Here is a 16,017-nt window from a genome sequence, read left to right as displayed (position 1 = left end):
TGAAAGAAAAGGGGTCTTAGAAGAATCAAAGACCATAGAGTTAATTTTTAAAGGAAGACAGTAGTGGGGAAAATTATCACTAAAAGAATTTAAAAAGGTATTTTCAGAATGGAAGCAAATTTTCAGGTCATATTCTCAGAGTAACTGGAAAAGCCAAGAGAACTGTCCAACTCAGAGAAACCATGTGTGAACATCCATTCACCTGCATGGCTTCTTTGTCAAGCATGCTGAACTACTGAGACATGGAGAAGTACACAGGCCAATATTCTAGATGCATGCAACAGTACACAAAACATGAATCTCCTACACCACAGTGAAAATAAACAACACATGAGGGCAGATGAATTCTGAAAAACACATCACTTGTCACCATCACAATTCTGCTGTGAATTACCCTACTGTTTCTGGTGTCTGCAATGTGCCAGTGCCTTATTCTTCTATAAATCATGACTCTTTCTTCTCCTACAGCTGCAAGACTGGGACTCTCCCACCAGCTCAGAATGAGATTTTGTGTTCAGCTTTCAACAAACTATTACACTCATCAGCATCTGTTAATGTACCAGGCAAAATACCATCCCTGCCAGGGGATAATAGATATAAAATAAAGAAATCTGTAAAGCTGATGAGATAAGGAAATGGAGAGTCTTGAGTTGGACCAAAGATTTCTATTATTTCATGTTTCTTTCAGAACCAAATGTTGTCTGGTATAATCTGCTGACTGATTTTGAAATTAATTATGCTGATCCACTTGTAATGCCAGCTGGCAAGGAGGCCAGCTGTGGGGCGACTGCAGTATCCCCTGACTACCTAGCAAATACAAAAATCAACAAAATGTTTTCTACTGAGTCACTGATTTACCCAGAACAGCCATCAATGTTTTTCATAGTTTTATCCAGTATCTCAAGTGAATCCTCCAGGTTACATTATGGGCACAACAGCTATTAATTACAACTTTATGACAGATTATTGGTGATGAACATCTGCATAAAAAAACCTTGTAACCCTGAGAAAACACAGGATACCACCCCACCCACAGCCCTCCTCCTCCTCAATCACTAAGTCGGTTCTACCCTGCCTAATTGTGTCTCACAGGAGGACAATGCTTCTTTTGTCTATTGCTTTTCACTCAAAAGGACAGCAGATAAACTTTCAAAAGTAGTGTTCAACTTATTTGAAAGGAAAAGGATTCTTGTTTTCATGGGTTCTGGACAATTCAGCATACTAAGAATTTACTGCTGTTTGGGGGGAAAAAAAAAATCAACACCCTCTTTTTTTGTCTTTTTAATCAAGAAATTTCTGATCCTGTTCAGAAGACTTGTGTTACCATAGATAAACATCTATTTCAACAAAAAGTGCTTCAGCATGCAGAAGCTTTGTGATTCCATGGCCAACACTGCAGTACTTGGCTTTCAGAGAGCAGAGTTTCAGGCAGAAATGAGGTGTGGGATTCCTCATCACATGCTGTCTCTAAGGGGAACACAATTAAATAAGACAAACCATGCTCTGGGAACCTGAGATAGGAACTGCAATCCTGAAAATGTCCTCATCACTTGAAACCTATCTGGGGAAGCACATACACCTCCCAGATACCTGAGTTTCTGATGATGACACTCCCCAGGGGATGCAGGCCTGGGTTGAAGAAGACGCCTCCATTTGACAATGCAATACAAGCCATCATGTGCCCTCCTACAGGTGCTACACCAGGGCTTGGTGCACTGGCCCAAAGAAACCATTCCTAGGCCATGCAGCAGCCTTGGTTGCAGCAGAAGGCAGATGGCGTGGAGAACTGCCAAAAGCCAGGAAGCCTTCTGCTGCCATAACTTCTCAATGTCTCTGGTTTAGGCTTCAGTTGAGGCCTTTCTCCTCCCTTCATCCCATCCTGCACCTACTGCTGCTTCTGCTGCTCCCTTCCCCTCACACTTTTGCCAGGCAGCAGCTGCTGCTGCAGCTGTCTCTGCCTCTTCATGCCCCTGTTTGGGTTGCTGCTGCTGCTTCTCCCTTGACTCCTTCCCAGGACAGTTCTGCCACCGGTGCTCCCTGCAGCCACTGCAGGACCCAACCTGACCCCATGGAGACAAGAGTGTTTGCACACACCTTCCCACTTCTGGGAGTGGGGTGCCCACACCAGAGCCCCTCGTCATCTCCCTGCAGTGAATGGCAACAGCCATATCAGATTGCATGTGGGGTTTGGAGGTTTGAGAGAACTCGGCGTAGAACTTATTACTACTTATTACTAATGCTGAGTGCTGAATAGATAAAAAACTGAATAAAGACGAAGGGCTAGATAGAAATGTGCTTGGGGTTTTGTTGTCTAAGCAGTCCTAAAATATAAAAGTATGAATACATTCATGATAAGGGTAACAACTGACCATGTCAGGGAGACATTACTGAGTAAATTCAAAGGCAACTCAATTATATGCAGGTACTTCAAGTGTCCTTTGAAAACAGCAATTTTCCTTTATGCAACAGAAAATTTCTTTTCATCTACTGTAAACCACTTGTCTATTCTATTTGCTTAGTTCAAATATCCTTACAACTCTCACCTTTTCGTTTTATGCAGTATTTTTTTTCAACAGTGTTGCTATGGCAGATACTACACAAAATACATTTATACTCATGGTAGGTGTTTTTACTGCATACCACAGGTTCGGGACTTGTCAAGAAAGGTTAAAATGAGTAATAATATGAAACTGTCTCTAGGCAATAGATTCCACAGGTCTATTTAACCTGGAGATACACTTAATTAGTTTTCAAAAAATCCTAAAACTATTTTCTACCCTCATGGTACAATTTTACTTCAAATGATTTTCTTGCCCACCCAACCCAGGAACAGCAAAGGGGCGTTTTTAAAATATAAGTTGACTTATTTGAGTCTCTGTTGATACACATTCTACAAAAATGTCTTCCAAATCTTAGATGAATAGTTTGGCTGAATTTGGAGCCAAAGCCTACAACAACAAAATATGAATAAAGAAAGTTTTGATTAATATGAAAGGGCCCATAGCTTACTGAATTATCAAAAAACATTAGAAAATTTCAGAAGAATGGATTCTCAATAGTAACATTTCAACGTTTAATCACTAAACTAAACATCCTTATTATTTCTTGTTTGAAGTGCTGCTTTCAATTCTGTACTCTATATTTGTTCATGCTGGTAACTCCCATGATATAAACATGTTAGAGATAAATAGTAAAGGAATTTAATATTTGAAACCATTGTTTCTCAATAAAAACATCTAAATGGTTTGTGTCGCTTTATGCCTACAAAACAAAATGCTCAACTAAAACTTAACTTCCTTCCTCTCTCTCATTGCTCTTGGGAAAACACAAATAGAATATAATAAAACTGAATATGTTAACTATACAATGGGAAATATATATTTTATCATATTTGCATGCATCAACTAAATATAATATTTACAAATTACCTAAAAAACAACATATCATTCAAACCCTCTATTCACACAGGCACACAAAAACATTTCTCCAAAGACTGTCAGTGACTTTTAATGGTTAATATATTAAGGCTTTTTCAGGGCTGCTACACAAATATAATTGGGTTAATTTACACAGGAATAGCCACCTGTCACAGAACTGAGTGTTCAGGGAAACATAAAAACAAAAGGATGTTGTAGTGCCTATTAAGCTTCACTATGTCACCATGTTATAATGACATATAATGACCCTTAAAGCTATTTCTAATCTCAGCAACCATTAGGCCTGTTTTTCCTACTGAAATATGACAGGCTACTGTGTTACTGATTGAGATAAAACCTCTTTTTTTTCTGCCTAAAAGCATGGTGAAAGGATATTTTTACACTAATTTTAACTTCTGCACTGCACACTAAAAAGCAGACAGACATACTCTACTGAGAGCTCTTCTGGGGTGGAAGACACACCAAATAGAAAGAAGAATGGACCTTTTCACACAAAATGGAGTAGACACTTAACACATTCAACTACTACAGCTACAACATATGTAAAATGCATGTAAGAACAATCTTAAGAGCCCAAAAGTCCCCAAGTGTGATTCTTTCTTCTCATGATGAATCACCCCATTGGCCCCCTCTTCCCCAAATGAACATCTCTGTCTTATACACCATTCAGCAGGAAAGAGAATTGTTGTTTGTAGGAAAAGTCTGCTCTCAAACATGAAAATTTTTTTTGCATTGATTATTTTGTGCATACAAAACCAGGAAAAAGCATCACTGTGAGTCCCGTACTCATGTGATGGGTAACCCATGTCCTGCACTCCAGCTGTGTGCTCCTGCCTTCCCCCTCCCAGAATGGATCTGTGCTGATCCTGCACTGAGCAGGTCCATGAAGCTGGACCTGTGAGTATTTACTTCTGCTTGGCCCTTTCACAATTGGATATGGAACAGTCTGTGGTCACACACAAAAAGCTCTAGTACAGAAAATAGCTCTGAACTTCTCAGGAAGTAATTTTTTCATTTATATACCTTTTTACTATTTGGAAATTCCCACCACCACCCCAAAGAGTTTAATCAATTTATACCTAAGCAATTAAGAGAGCCAAGCTTTTTGACTGAAAAGGATAATCTGTTTACTCTGATAGCCTCCCAACTGTCTCCCACCTGCAAATTCAATGAAACAGGCAAATGAGTGTCCTGTTTTCATTAACCATTCTTTGCAAGTCAGCAAGTCCTCATGCATAAACATCTAAACTGCCTGTTCAGTGGATGACAACACAATCTTTGACTTCTCTTAGCATCAATTAGCTGCTAGACACTTCTTTTAAGAAACTGTGTCAGTGACACGGTACACAGAGAGTAAAATAAAGGAGATTTCCCTCATTAACCTTTGAAATTCTAAGGATACAGCATCTGGAAATTCTAAAGGAAAACATAATAAAAAAGATAAGATAATACCGCTTCGAAGAAACATCAGAACTTTGCATAAGACAAAATTACAGATGCACAAAATATTAACAAAAACTGTGATGGACTTCATTTAACTGTTGAAAATTGAGTAAAAAAGCAATACTAATTGTGCATGGTACTTCATGTGGTTTAAATAAGCATAGTTCAAGTGGCCATGAAATATATGTAAAAATGTGCTACATTAAAAAAAATATTATTTAACAAGCTCAAGTCAAAAACCTACTTGTCATTACAGGTAATACACAAAAATAATGAAAGGTACATGTTTAAAAGACAAACTCAGTATTACTGAGTCTATTCTTTCTCCATGTAATTGCTTTGGGGTTTTTTTTTTGTAACAGCTCTTCTGTTTTGTTCATGTGGAAAAGGATGTGCCTGTACTGCTGAATATAAAAATTCAGGAAAACATCAGTTCAGCTTCAAATACAGGTTCTCACTCCCTGGCTTTGACTCTTTGGCATCATCATGCACTGTTCTGATTCAATGACAGACTATGTCATCACATCAGGTATTGCAGGCTAATTTGGTTTGATTACCACATTTTCTGCAAAAGGCATCTTTTACCTAGACTGTCTACCAAGAAAACTAAAACGTGGACACATAAATTTTGGTCATGTGAATGTTCAGCCTGAAGTAACTGATATGTCAGAAAAAAAATGGCCATACAGGCCAAAAATCCACCAAATTGATTTTCAGAAGTGCTACTCTACAAAGGTAAATTTCAAGCATCCTGAATAAAGAAGCAAACCCACTGAACTATAGATTGCTATTCAATGCAAAGTACAAAAATTAGCACTGCTACTTTCCCAACATGACATAGAACGTAAAAAAAAAAACTCCCAACACAAAAAAAAAAAAAACAACCAAAAACCCCCCCAAAAAAACCCAACAAATCCAAACAACAAACCTACTACTCTCAGCATTTCTATTTTCCATTGCAAAGTAAGATGCTTTATTGTACACAGGAAGTAAAACATTTCTTTTACTACAATATTTTAAGCCCCCAAAAAGCAGATAACTACTAGTGGGCCAGCTCTGAAAGAAATATTTTAAAGACATGCTTTTGTGAAACCTTAAAGAAATATTTCAATACACGCTTTTGTGAAACCTGTAAGTTGAAAAGAGTACTAATGATAACTTTACTGAGATTGCTGGTACACTCTAGCACAAGTGAGAAAGGAAATTTTCAGGGCTGTTTGTTTTCAGAGTTTGTTTTACTAGGAATGCCTTTTCAAAATTGTAACTTAATGAACACATCAAAATCCTCTGTCTATAAGAATCCTCCTGGTTAGCATTACAACATTTTCCCTTGGCTTTCTCTGATTTTATTTATTGCAATACTACAGTGTACAGAAAGAGGTAGATTTTACAATATGTAAGTATGATAAATTTTAAAAGATCATCTGGAGACAAAGTGTGGGCATTTATTGTTGACAGCACAGTTCCATCACAGCCTTGTGTGATTCTAACCTAAAAATTCCAATATAGAAGATAAAATTTTGTTGATTGAAATCTAATTTACTAGGGTAGGGAATGTATAAGGCCTCAGTCAACAGTGGTTGACTGTGGTGTCATAGGGTGCAGTATGAGAGCCCAAGATCTTTATCAGCCTGTTGGACTGGAATAAGCATGATGCTCTAAAAAAATGTTTGATAAGTGATTTCCATGTAGCAATAAGAACAATAATGATGATGGAGATCAAAAATTCCAAGTCTACGTTAAGACCTTTTCATGAAACTGCTATTCAAGACACTGTTTCAACTGTTTATTATGGTTTATTAAGGGTTTTCAGCTATGTGACCTGGCTCAGCAAGGCCCCTGACAAGGAGGGGGCAGGGCTGTGGGAGCAGGAGACTGTTGTGGCTGTTGTGGCAGGGACTAACGGCTCCCAAACCTGGGAATGGGTCCTGGCCTGTGGGCAGGTGTGGGAGAGACTCAGAGGAGGCCATTAAGGCTTATTAGTGCCTGAGGGCCCTGACCACTGGTTACCCACTCAGAATAATGTGACCTAATTTAATAAAGCCTATAGGAAGCCCTTATCACTTGATTTGAACAAATTTAGGCTTGTAATTGCAGGGCTGCTCCAAGCACAGCAGGGATCTCTGCAAACAGGAATCACATTCTCTCAAGACGCAGACAGCCAGGGGTAATAAAGGACAGCAAATGACCCTGGCCATGGTCTGCTGTCTGATGTCCATTACTGCTTTAAGATCAGATACTTATTGTCACCAACCGTGCACCTGTTTTCACAGAACAGAAAAAGAAATGAGGAAAGTGTATTTCTAAAGTGAACTTGAGAATTACTGCCAGTAGTTTTCTTTAAAATTCTGTTACTTGGACCTGTATTGGTTATGTGTTTATTTCAAAGGCTGTAAATGTACCACATCAGAGGTGTCCCAAGATGATTTGATCTGAAGCCTTCTCCTTCTGGTTACTGGTACTGATTTCACAGACTTTCAAGGAGGATGCCAGATGCCCTTACAGAGCTAATGTAAGCCTTCACTGTTCTTTTGCTACAAGTCTGTTGGCCCTAAAAGCTGTAGCTTCCACACTTGTTGCATGCTCAGCTAATGAAACAAGACCTTATTGGGTGAACCTCCAATTTGGGAAGGTAGTTACATGAAGTATTTCAAGTTTTCTCATATTTGTTATGCCACCACATTTGCAGGGTCAAATATGGTACAATTCAAGCTGTCTGATGTATAAACTGTGCCATGCCAGATTCAGGCCCAGAAAAGAGCACATAAATTAAGCAATACCTCAATGACTTGAAATGTGACTCTGAAAGCATGCAAAGGATGAAGCTGTTGTGAAGCTATGGGAAGATACCTCTTTAATGAATTGCTGCTTATCTGCCAACAATGCTACTGAAGTGTACACTTGATTTTTTTCTGTCCTTCATGATGGCTTCAGTGATAAGATTGGCCTGAAATGACTGTAGTAAGACTTCCATTTTCTGGAGAGTGGCAATAGCCATATCCTTAAATGACACCATAATGTGATTAAGGGCATGTGGTAGGTTCTCTGCTATATTTGCAAGCATTGGCCAACATGTGATGCAGTGTGACTGCCTCAGTGACCTTGGATTGAATCTGACTTGCAATGTTAAATTCCCATAGCGATTTGAACCATTCACTATCCTCCAACTGTATCCATGCAGTAATGAGGCCGAGGGACAGCGAGCTTCCTGCAGAGCCTGACCATTGGAATGAGCTCTGCTCATGTCCCAAGCAGCACTCTGCATGCTCACTCAGCCATGGAAACCCTGAGAGCACTGAGAAAGTGCCCATTGACACCATCTGACTCTGAAATGTGTGAAAGTTTTATGAACCTGTATCGAAGTGCAAATGACAATGCCAATGTCTATGCAAAAGCGTGTCTGTTTCCGTCTTGACTAGCTAAATGGCATAAAGTTTTCCCCTCAGTCTTATATGAGTGTTGGAATCAGACCATACTGGATGCTCTCTGTGTTCTCCTGCACTCCCCGCGATTATTTCTGAAACCCTGCATTTGTCTCTTCCTCTATCTCTTTTTTCCCCAGCTGCATCCTTCATACTCTTCTTCCTCAACTTCTATGTTTCAGTGCTGCAGTGTGTCCCCCTGAACTACACAGAAGATAGCTGATCTATGATCATTGCTTCACTCATGCAACCCTTTCTAGATCTTTCTGGAAGATAATTGGAAAAGAATTATTCTGGAAGATAACTGTCCTGAGCTAATTACCCACCTTGTCCTGGAAGATAATTACCTACCCTAGCTCTATGCTGTTCAGTGCCTGGCTTCTGCTACAGATCTCAACCTGAGATACAGACTGAGATAACTGGAGGGAGATACTATATCTGAGGTGGTAAGTGGAAGGGAAAGTGAAAGATCTTTATGCCATTGGACTTGTCTTTGTTGTATTTGATTGCTCTCCACCTTTTGTACAAAAGGCCAATCTTTCCCATTATTTTCTGCCTTCACATCATTTGAGTTCCTGAGTAGAGTCTGCTTATTTCATGGAAGAGATCTCCCAGTCTTAGCTGCCTTTCCTTCTGCTGGAGAAAAAAGCACACTGATCTGGCCCAGCTTGGGTTTCTTTATCACCAGCGGACTGGAATATATTTGGAAAGCCAGTGAGCTCCCAAGGAAAACTGATTAGTGAAGGAAGGAAGAGTGATGACTGAACCATTGTTTGGCTTAATTGATTTCTTGAAACAGAGCAGTTAGCTGCTGGAAAGTCTGAGTGAAAGGAAACAGAACTGTAGAGACAGTCCACACAGAAATTAAACTCAGAATCATAGAATCATGGGGTGGTTTGGGTTAGAAGGACCTTAAAGATCAAACTCCAACCCTACTGGCATGGGCAGGGACACCTCCCACTAGATAGATTGCTCTATTCTGGTCTTGAATACTTCCAGGGATTGGGCACTTAAAGCTTCTCTGGGCGATGAGAAATCCTTAGGTATGGCTACAAGTTGAATAAAATCCTGAGATCAACTACTAGTCTAAAAACTTGACCCAGGATCCAGTCAATGACTTGCAGGAAAGGAACTCTGCTGAGCTGACACTTTCTGGGAGGACTAGGAGACTGACCCCCTCCTGAGGGGAATGACTGTTCATGGTCCTCCAGGCTGTCCTACGACTGACTGAGACAGATTTGCACATTCAGTTAACACATCCACTGTAACAGATCTGTGGGGCTCCATGCAATGGAAAGATCATACATGTTCAGGTTACATATTGAGTACCTAAAGTAATATGCTGTGCAGATGCTTTCACTTTCTTATGGTGAGGTGAAAGAACAGTGCCCAGCACAGTATAATAAAGTGAGGCAGAATTTCATAAAGAAGCATCTTAAGTACTTCAGAGACAATTCTTTAAAGAATAATTAGGAATAATTATTCTTAATTATCTATACATTATTTGTTGCAACTAGGTCTAAAGAAGTTACTATAATAATATTTATTGATATAATTTAAATGCTAAATAAATAATACAGTAGAAATAAAGAATGATGCGACATTAGATACTGAGGTATGGTATTACGAATTATGAGGTCCTTAGAGCTGGGATTGACTGCTACAAAGTTTTGACTAGCACAAACAGTCATGGAATAAAAGAATTAGATTAATGATCAGTGGCCTAATCCCTCAGTGACACAGAGGTGGATAGGGACATATGACAATGGGAAGGCAGCATGCTCGTAGCATATATAGAGGAAAGGCCCTAGATAGGTTTTGTATGAGAAAAGAGAACAAAATTTTCAATATGTATTTGCATAAAGGTATTCAAATAAAGTTGTAAAATTGTCAGTTTGTCTGGGCATACATATCCTGAGTGAATAGCTAGAACAGAGCAAGGCAGCTTGCCTTTCCTCTTTTCCAGGAAATTACTTGTTCCTTACAGTAACTACTATCTGTTCCCTGTGAACAAACAGGGGGTCAAAGTCCTTGTACATGCCAAACTATTAATGAGGACTTCAAATGTAAAATATGTGTACCAGTAATATGTCTCATTACAGGTGACAACCAGGGAGTTGTCACCTGGTGTGATGCAGCTGGAGTTTTAGTCCATGCAAACCAGAAAATTCTACATTACAGCTGTGGGATAAAACTGCTTGGTATTGTCATAGCCTACATAAAGATTCCTAGTTATCACAGCCCAGTCCTCAGAAAACAAAAATCTATTTCTTTTCCTCCCAAGTCTGTTCTTAGCCTATTCTCCTCCTGCCTAGACAAAGTGAAGCCTAGACTGAAGCTAATCAGAAATGAGTCCCTTTATACATAATGGTTGGTCAGTCTCTGCAATTTGCATTATTCTTTCATTTTTTTCAAAGTCTTCTGAACCATCTGCTAGGTTATTATCACTAGGCCTGTCTTAAAATAGATCTCTATTTTAACGTCTTCAAGATCCTAAGGAAATGGGAGTAAAAAAGACACTAGTATCAACCACATCACTCCTTTCAGGGTTTTTCCTAATAGTGAGATGAAACCTGCCTAAGTTACACGCAGAATACATGAATATGCTTATAGTCCCAATCCTATAATGAGTAAATTCTGTTCTTGAGTTCTGTATTCAGAGAGATCCTGAATTTAGACAAGCTCAGTAAAAGAAGATGCTTGCAGGAGAAAAGCATAATGAAAGTTTACCAACAGCTAAATTAACCATTAACAACTGTCAATGCCTGTAGCTCCCTATGTTTTATCAATGTCTACAGCTGTGTGTAAGTACTGCTGAAAGCCGTATTTAAAGATTAGCCTGCTCTGTATGCACAGGATGAATTATTACCCAAAGTGATAATCAACAGTCCTAAAAAGGAAACTGTTTTCTGGGTTTTCTCCTTACAGAGCTATGATACATATTCTTTCATTTGAACCGGCAAGAATGTTTCCCTGGCTTCCTCTTTCTAGCGTCATTTCAAGGTCACCACTGCTTGAAAAAAAAAAAATCAGCAGCGATAAAATATCAGATTGTGTTCATAAGTGAAGCAATGCAGAGAAGATTTAGAATAAAAATTGATAAAAATTAAATATTAATTAAGTCAACTGTGAAAAAAGGTCTGCAGAATAAAATCTTAGTATTTGTTAAAAATAAGAACAATTACCTACAGAAAAGAGCCAGGAAATTATTAAAGATTATCAAGAAAATATTATTTACATTTAATTTATGGGAATTTTATTTTTTAAACTGGACAATCCACTTTAATCGAGTCTGATGCCAAATACTTTTAATTTGAAATAATATAACTTGACAATCTGGGTACAGCAGTAAATCATTAAAAATTAGCCACATGACTATGAACTTTTAATTACTGAATTGTTTTTTTATATATTAAAGATCGTAAAAAGGGGGAAAATCGACCTGAAATTCTGAATAAAATATTCTGCAGACAAAGTTAAAAAATGTCGAATCTAGAAACAAAAATTTTCCATTTTAACTTAGCAGTGGATAGTTGACATTATATTCATGTCTAGAAAATAGATTAACTGGGGAGTGTGTTTTTATGATGATCACTGCCAGATCCAGTAACCAAAATGTCAAATGATACTTGCTTGCCAGCAAGGGCAGCAGGATGAGTGGGTGACATTGCTCTCTGTTTTCTTTCCCATTGGAATATTGCTATTCCAGATGAGACTTCATGGGGCTGCAGGAAGAGGTGGGATTTGCTGTGCCCTTCACTGATGCCCTAAAAAATAACAAAGCTTTCTAGTGCCTTTCTAGCATCTGCAACTCATGGTGTGACACAAACATGGTTTTCCAACACAGCTGTCAGAACACCGCAATTTACACTTCATCTCTGTGTGCACAACAAAAGAAAGAGCTTGATATATCACATGGGCATATAGAACCCAAAGAAACTGCAAGAAAAATTCATAAAAACAACAGTAATGATAATCAGAAAGTATAAACAGGCAGAATATGTGTATCAAAAGAATGATCCAGGTAAAAAAGGTATCAATAAATATTTAATTTAACCATAGTAACTTCAGAGCTTTAATGTGAGTTAGACTTGGTGATAAAAGAGTTGCAATGGCAACAATATTATAAACAGATCATTTTATCTTCTCTAGAAGATATCCTAAGTATTCATCACTCATTATAAAATTAAACTGTCATATCTTGTAATGACTTGGAGAAATCAAACTAGAAATATCTCAGCGTTGAGCACTGTGCATGTTTGACTTCCTTTGAAGTACACTTGAGTTTAATTAGAACATAAACTTCAAAGAGTTCAGCATCTGACTACCCATTGTGAAAAAAGGCCAAAAGGTAGCTTTTCACCATCAATTTATAAACTTCGTCTCCCAAACCCCTGGGACCTCCTGGTCACAATTCTAATCAGTAGATTAAAATGTGGGAACAAAGCCGCTAAACATCCAACAGCTACCTCGCCAAAAGGGCAGACTTATATTCTTAGCTATTATTTGAGAATAATTTTTGCCATTTTCCCTTGTCACTTCTTTCGTTACAACCTAATTACTTCAAGATCATTTTGACTGAATGCCTACAGAATCCTGCTTACTCATTGGTCACAGCCAACCTCAAACAGCAGCATGCCATGGCTTGTAAGTTTTATTAGTACTAATGATATGTGAGTATGTAATTGAATTATTGTTAGTGTCTCATGGTCAGATTCCTGTAAAAAATACATTCTGAAAATGATGACAGGAAGGTGACATTCCAGTCTCTTGTAGTATTTCTACATTCTACACTGAATTTACCAAATAAAATTCCATTGAATAACCTCTAGAATAAGATCAACATTCAGATAATAATAGTTTCTCAAAGTGAAAAAAACAACATATTACCACACATCAACTCAAAACCATCTTAACACAAGGTGAAATGGGAATAAATCCATGCCTGAAATCTTACATGAAAATGCAGAGGTTCATGTTTAAGAGTAACAAAGGTGCTGCAAGGAAATTATGTCCTCAGTACTGGTCTTCTTGCTGTTTTCCTGATCTTGTCAAATAATTTTACAGACATTTTGTTTTAAAATTTTAAAGATGTTCTCTGGCCATTACATGAAGACTGGATGGTAATAAATAGCTGCTGGTATTTTATTTTTTAAAAGGACCTACACTATGACTGTCAGTTTATTCTACTTCTCGTGATTTGGAGGGAACACATCAAAGAAGAAAAAATGGATTTTTTCATAATATTCTTTACTGTAAGCTTTTTTTGGTGTTATTTCCAAATTACATAAGATAGTTCTGTCATCTTGCATCTAGCTAATGTTTCAGAAGAAAGCCTGCTAAAACTTTCCAAGCATCAAATGCTTCTGAATCTAAATCAAAGCTAAACAGATGCCATCAGAATAAAGAAAATTTTAATTTTGCCCTACAAAATATCCTGAAAATGGGGAACTGAGCTAAGTATTCTACATTGGACTTTATAACAAAAACATTCTAAGACTTAATTAAAATTCCCTTTTAGTACAGAAGTAGAGATTTCTGGTTATTTTTAGGTCCTGGCTTTTTTTACCTCATCAGAACTAAAATATAAATTACAGAAATATTCTTCCTTAATCAAAATAACAAGAATGTATATAAAATGTAATCTCAAGTTAAATGAGCAGAAGTTCAGTTACATAAGACAAATTGTAACAGACATACTTGCGTGTTAAATTTGCCTAAAAATACAAATAACAATGGCTCTCTCACTGTGCAAGACCTTGTATTGTAATGCCTTTCTCAAGTGCTGCATGCTTTTTCATATCTGGAAAATAGGTGCTATAGTCCTCTGCTAGATTGTGTAATCTACTACTGTCAGAACTAAAAGTGGTAGCCATTTTCATGTTTTAGCTGAAAACCTGTGATGTTCAGAAATATGCTTTTATCATATTTCAGCATTTTCTAATCTATTTTGACTCAAGTGACTGCTCTCCCAGCTGTGAAATCTATGCTGGCTGACACCCCTTCTGCCTCTCAATCCCATCAGCGTATGCCCACATGGCAAACAGAAACTAAATATCAATTCCTTTTCATGTCACCCCTATGGCATATCTTGCATACCTCTGCCCTCTCCCACAACATTCTAACTGCCATAGCAGCAGATCTCACAGTTTGGGAAACACTATCAAACTCCAACGCAGATTGCAAGCAAAATATTCTTCATTGCACAGCAAGCAAGCCTGCTTTTAAAACAAATTCAAAGCACAAAAAAAAAAAAAAAAAAAAAAAATATATATATATATATACACACACACATATATACATGGAGTTTCTTTTTACTCACAAGAGGTTCTGCCATGATGATGCGAATCTTGCGTTCGGCCAGGGTAGTGAAGTTAACAAACAAACTCTTCAGGACATATTCCCCAGGTTTGCTGTCCGGGTCAATGCTGATGGGCAGCATGGCTGGGGGCCCTCTTTCTCTCTGTGTACCAGAAACAGGAGGGACAGGTGGCTTGATATATCCGTTACCAACTGGAGAAGCTGAAATGTAGAAAAGACACATTTACTTCAGGGTAATTCAACATGGTTTAACTGTCACAGAGCACCTCAACAGCTCACTACATGGTCAAAGCAAAACTGGAGACTAGCTGCTAACCAAAGAAATACACAATACATCAATAAAACTTCCATGGTGCCATAGGTGAAATACACATTATCTAACTGGAAGAAGAAATCAAAGATGAAATATTTTATATAAAAATTGAGTGGTGTTTATTATGCAGCGCATACTCAGTCCTCTTTTTTTTTTCCCATGGTAAGACTTGCTGATACCTATCTGAAAAACATTATCATTTTTTTATCTTTTGCATTCAAGTCAGACCTGTAACTCAGTTGTCAACTAACAAAAATTTATTCTTTATTGCTATTCAAACTGGTTTAGCCTTGAGTCTGGTCTTTTGACTATGGTGAGTTGTAAAGGATCTTCTTCTCCTGTAATCTATACTGAGGTCAGTAAGAATGACTCAAAAAACAACACACATGTTACCAGTATAAATCTTAGATGAAGAGTCAGAAATTGAATGTTTTCCATGGTCAAAAAGTATTAATTATGCATTAGCTTTCCTGAAAGCACCAAACCCTACAGTTCCATCTGGCACTTTTGAGATTACACCTGGTGTATTTTGCTCAGATTTGTGCTCTCCCATACAAAAATGACATTGCCATTCTGAAGCAAGGCCAAGAGAGGACTACAAAGATGTTCAGGGGCTTGCTAGGTTAGTAAAGGCTGAGAGTGCTGGACCTTTAATTTAACCTTGAGAAGAGAATCTTAGTGGACTCTTTAGCTACCTAATGAAGTATAGCAAAGATGCCAAGGAACTAGAGTCTGCTTTGAGCTGAGAACGACAGGACAAGAGGCAACAGACACTAGTTTGAATGTGATAAATTTCTATTAGATGTATGGAAATAATTTCCACTGTGAAGAGGTGATCAAACACTGTTACATGTCGCCAAGAAATACAGCAGAAACTCCACTTTTTGGAGACACTTGAAAGTTGACCAGACAAGGTCCTGAGAAACCTTCCCCAGGTTATCATCCACCAGGGACACTTTCCAAACTAAATTATCCTGTGACTGAATTCCCCATTATGAGTATCAAGATATTGTATACTAGACTGAGCTCTACTTGCTGTTCTCCTGTGAATGAAGGAAACATAAAAGGAAGCACTGTTACC

At 38.0% G+C, this 16,017-nt stretch overlaps 1 protein-coding gene across 9 annotated transcripts in view; it reads right to left on the bottom strand.

The window, feature by feature from the left end:
- The window catches only part of FRY (FRY microtubule binding protein), a 224,250-nt gene that overhangs the window by 113,961 nt on the left and 94,272 nt on the right, over window positions 1–16,017 (bottom strand). For all 9 annotated transcript variants that reach the window (XM_063149130.1, XM_063149128.1, XM_063149129.1 and 6 more), the window contains one exon: window positions 14,625–14,824. In XM_063149130.1, the coding sequence (XP_063005200.1) occupies window positions 14,625–14,744 (120 nt within the window). In that variant the 5' untranslated portion in view covers window positions 14,745–14,824. The remainder of the gene's footprint in view (window positions 1–14,624; window positions 14,825–16,017) is intronic.

The sequence above is a fragment of the Melospiza melodia genome, chromosome 2 (assembly GCF_035770615.1).
Source record: "Melospiza melodia melodia isolate bMelMel2 chromosome 2, bMelMel2.pri, whole genome shotgun sequence".
Taxonomy (NCBI): domain Eukaryota; kingdom Metazoa; phylum Chordata; class Aves; order Passeriformes; family Passerellidae; genus Melospiza; species Melospiza melodia.
The sequence above is the reverse complement of the archived record's forward strand: the minus strand, read 5'-3'. Positions and strand labels throughout refer to the sequence as shown.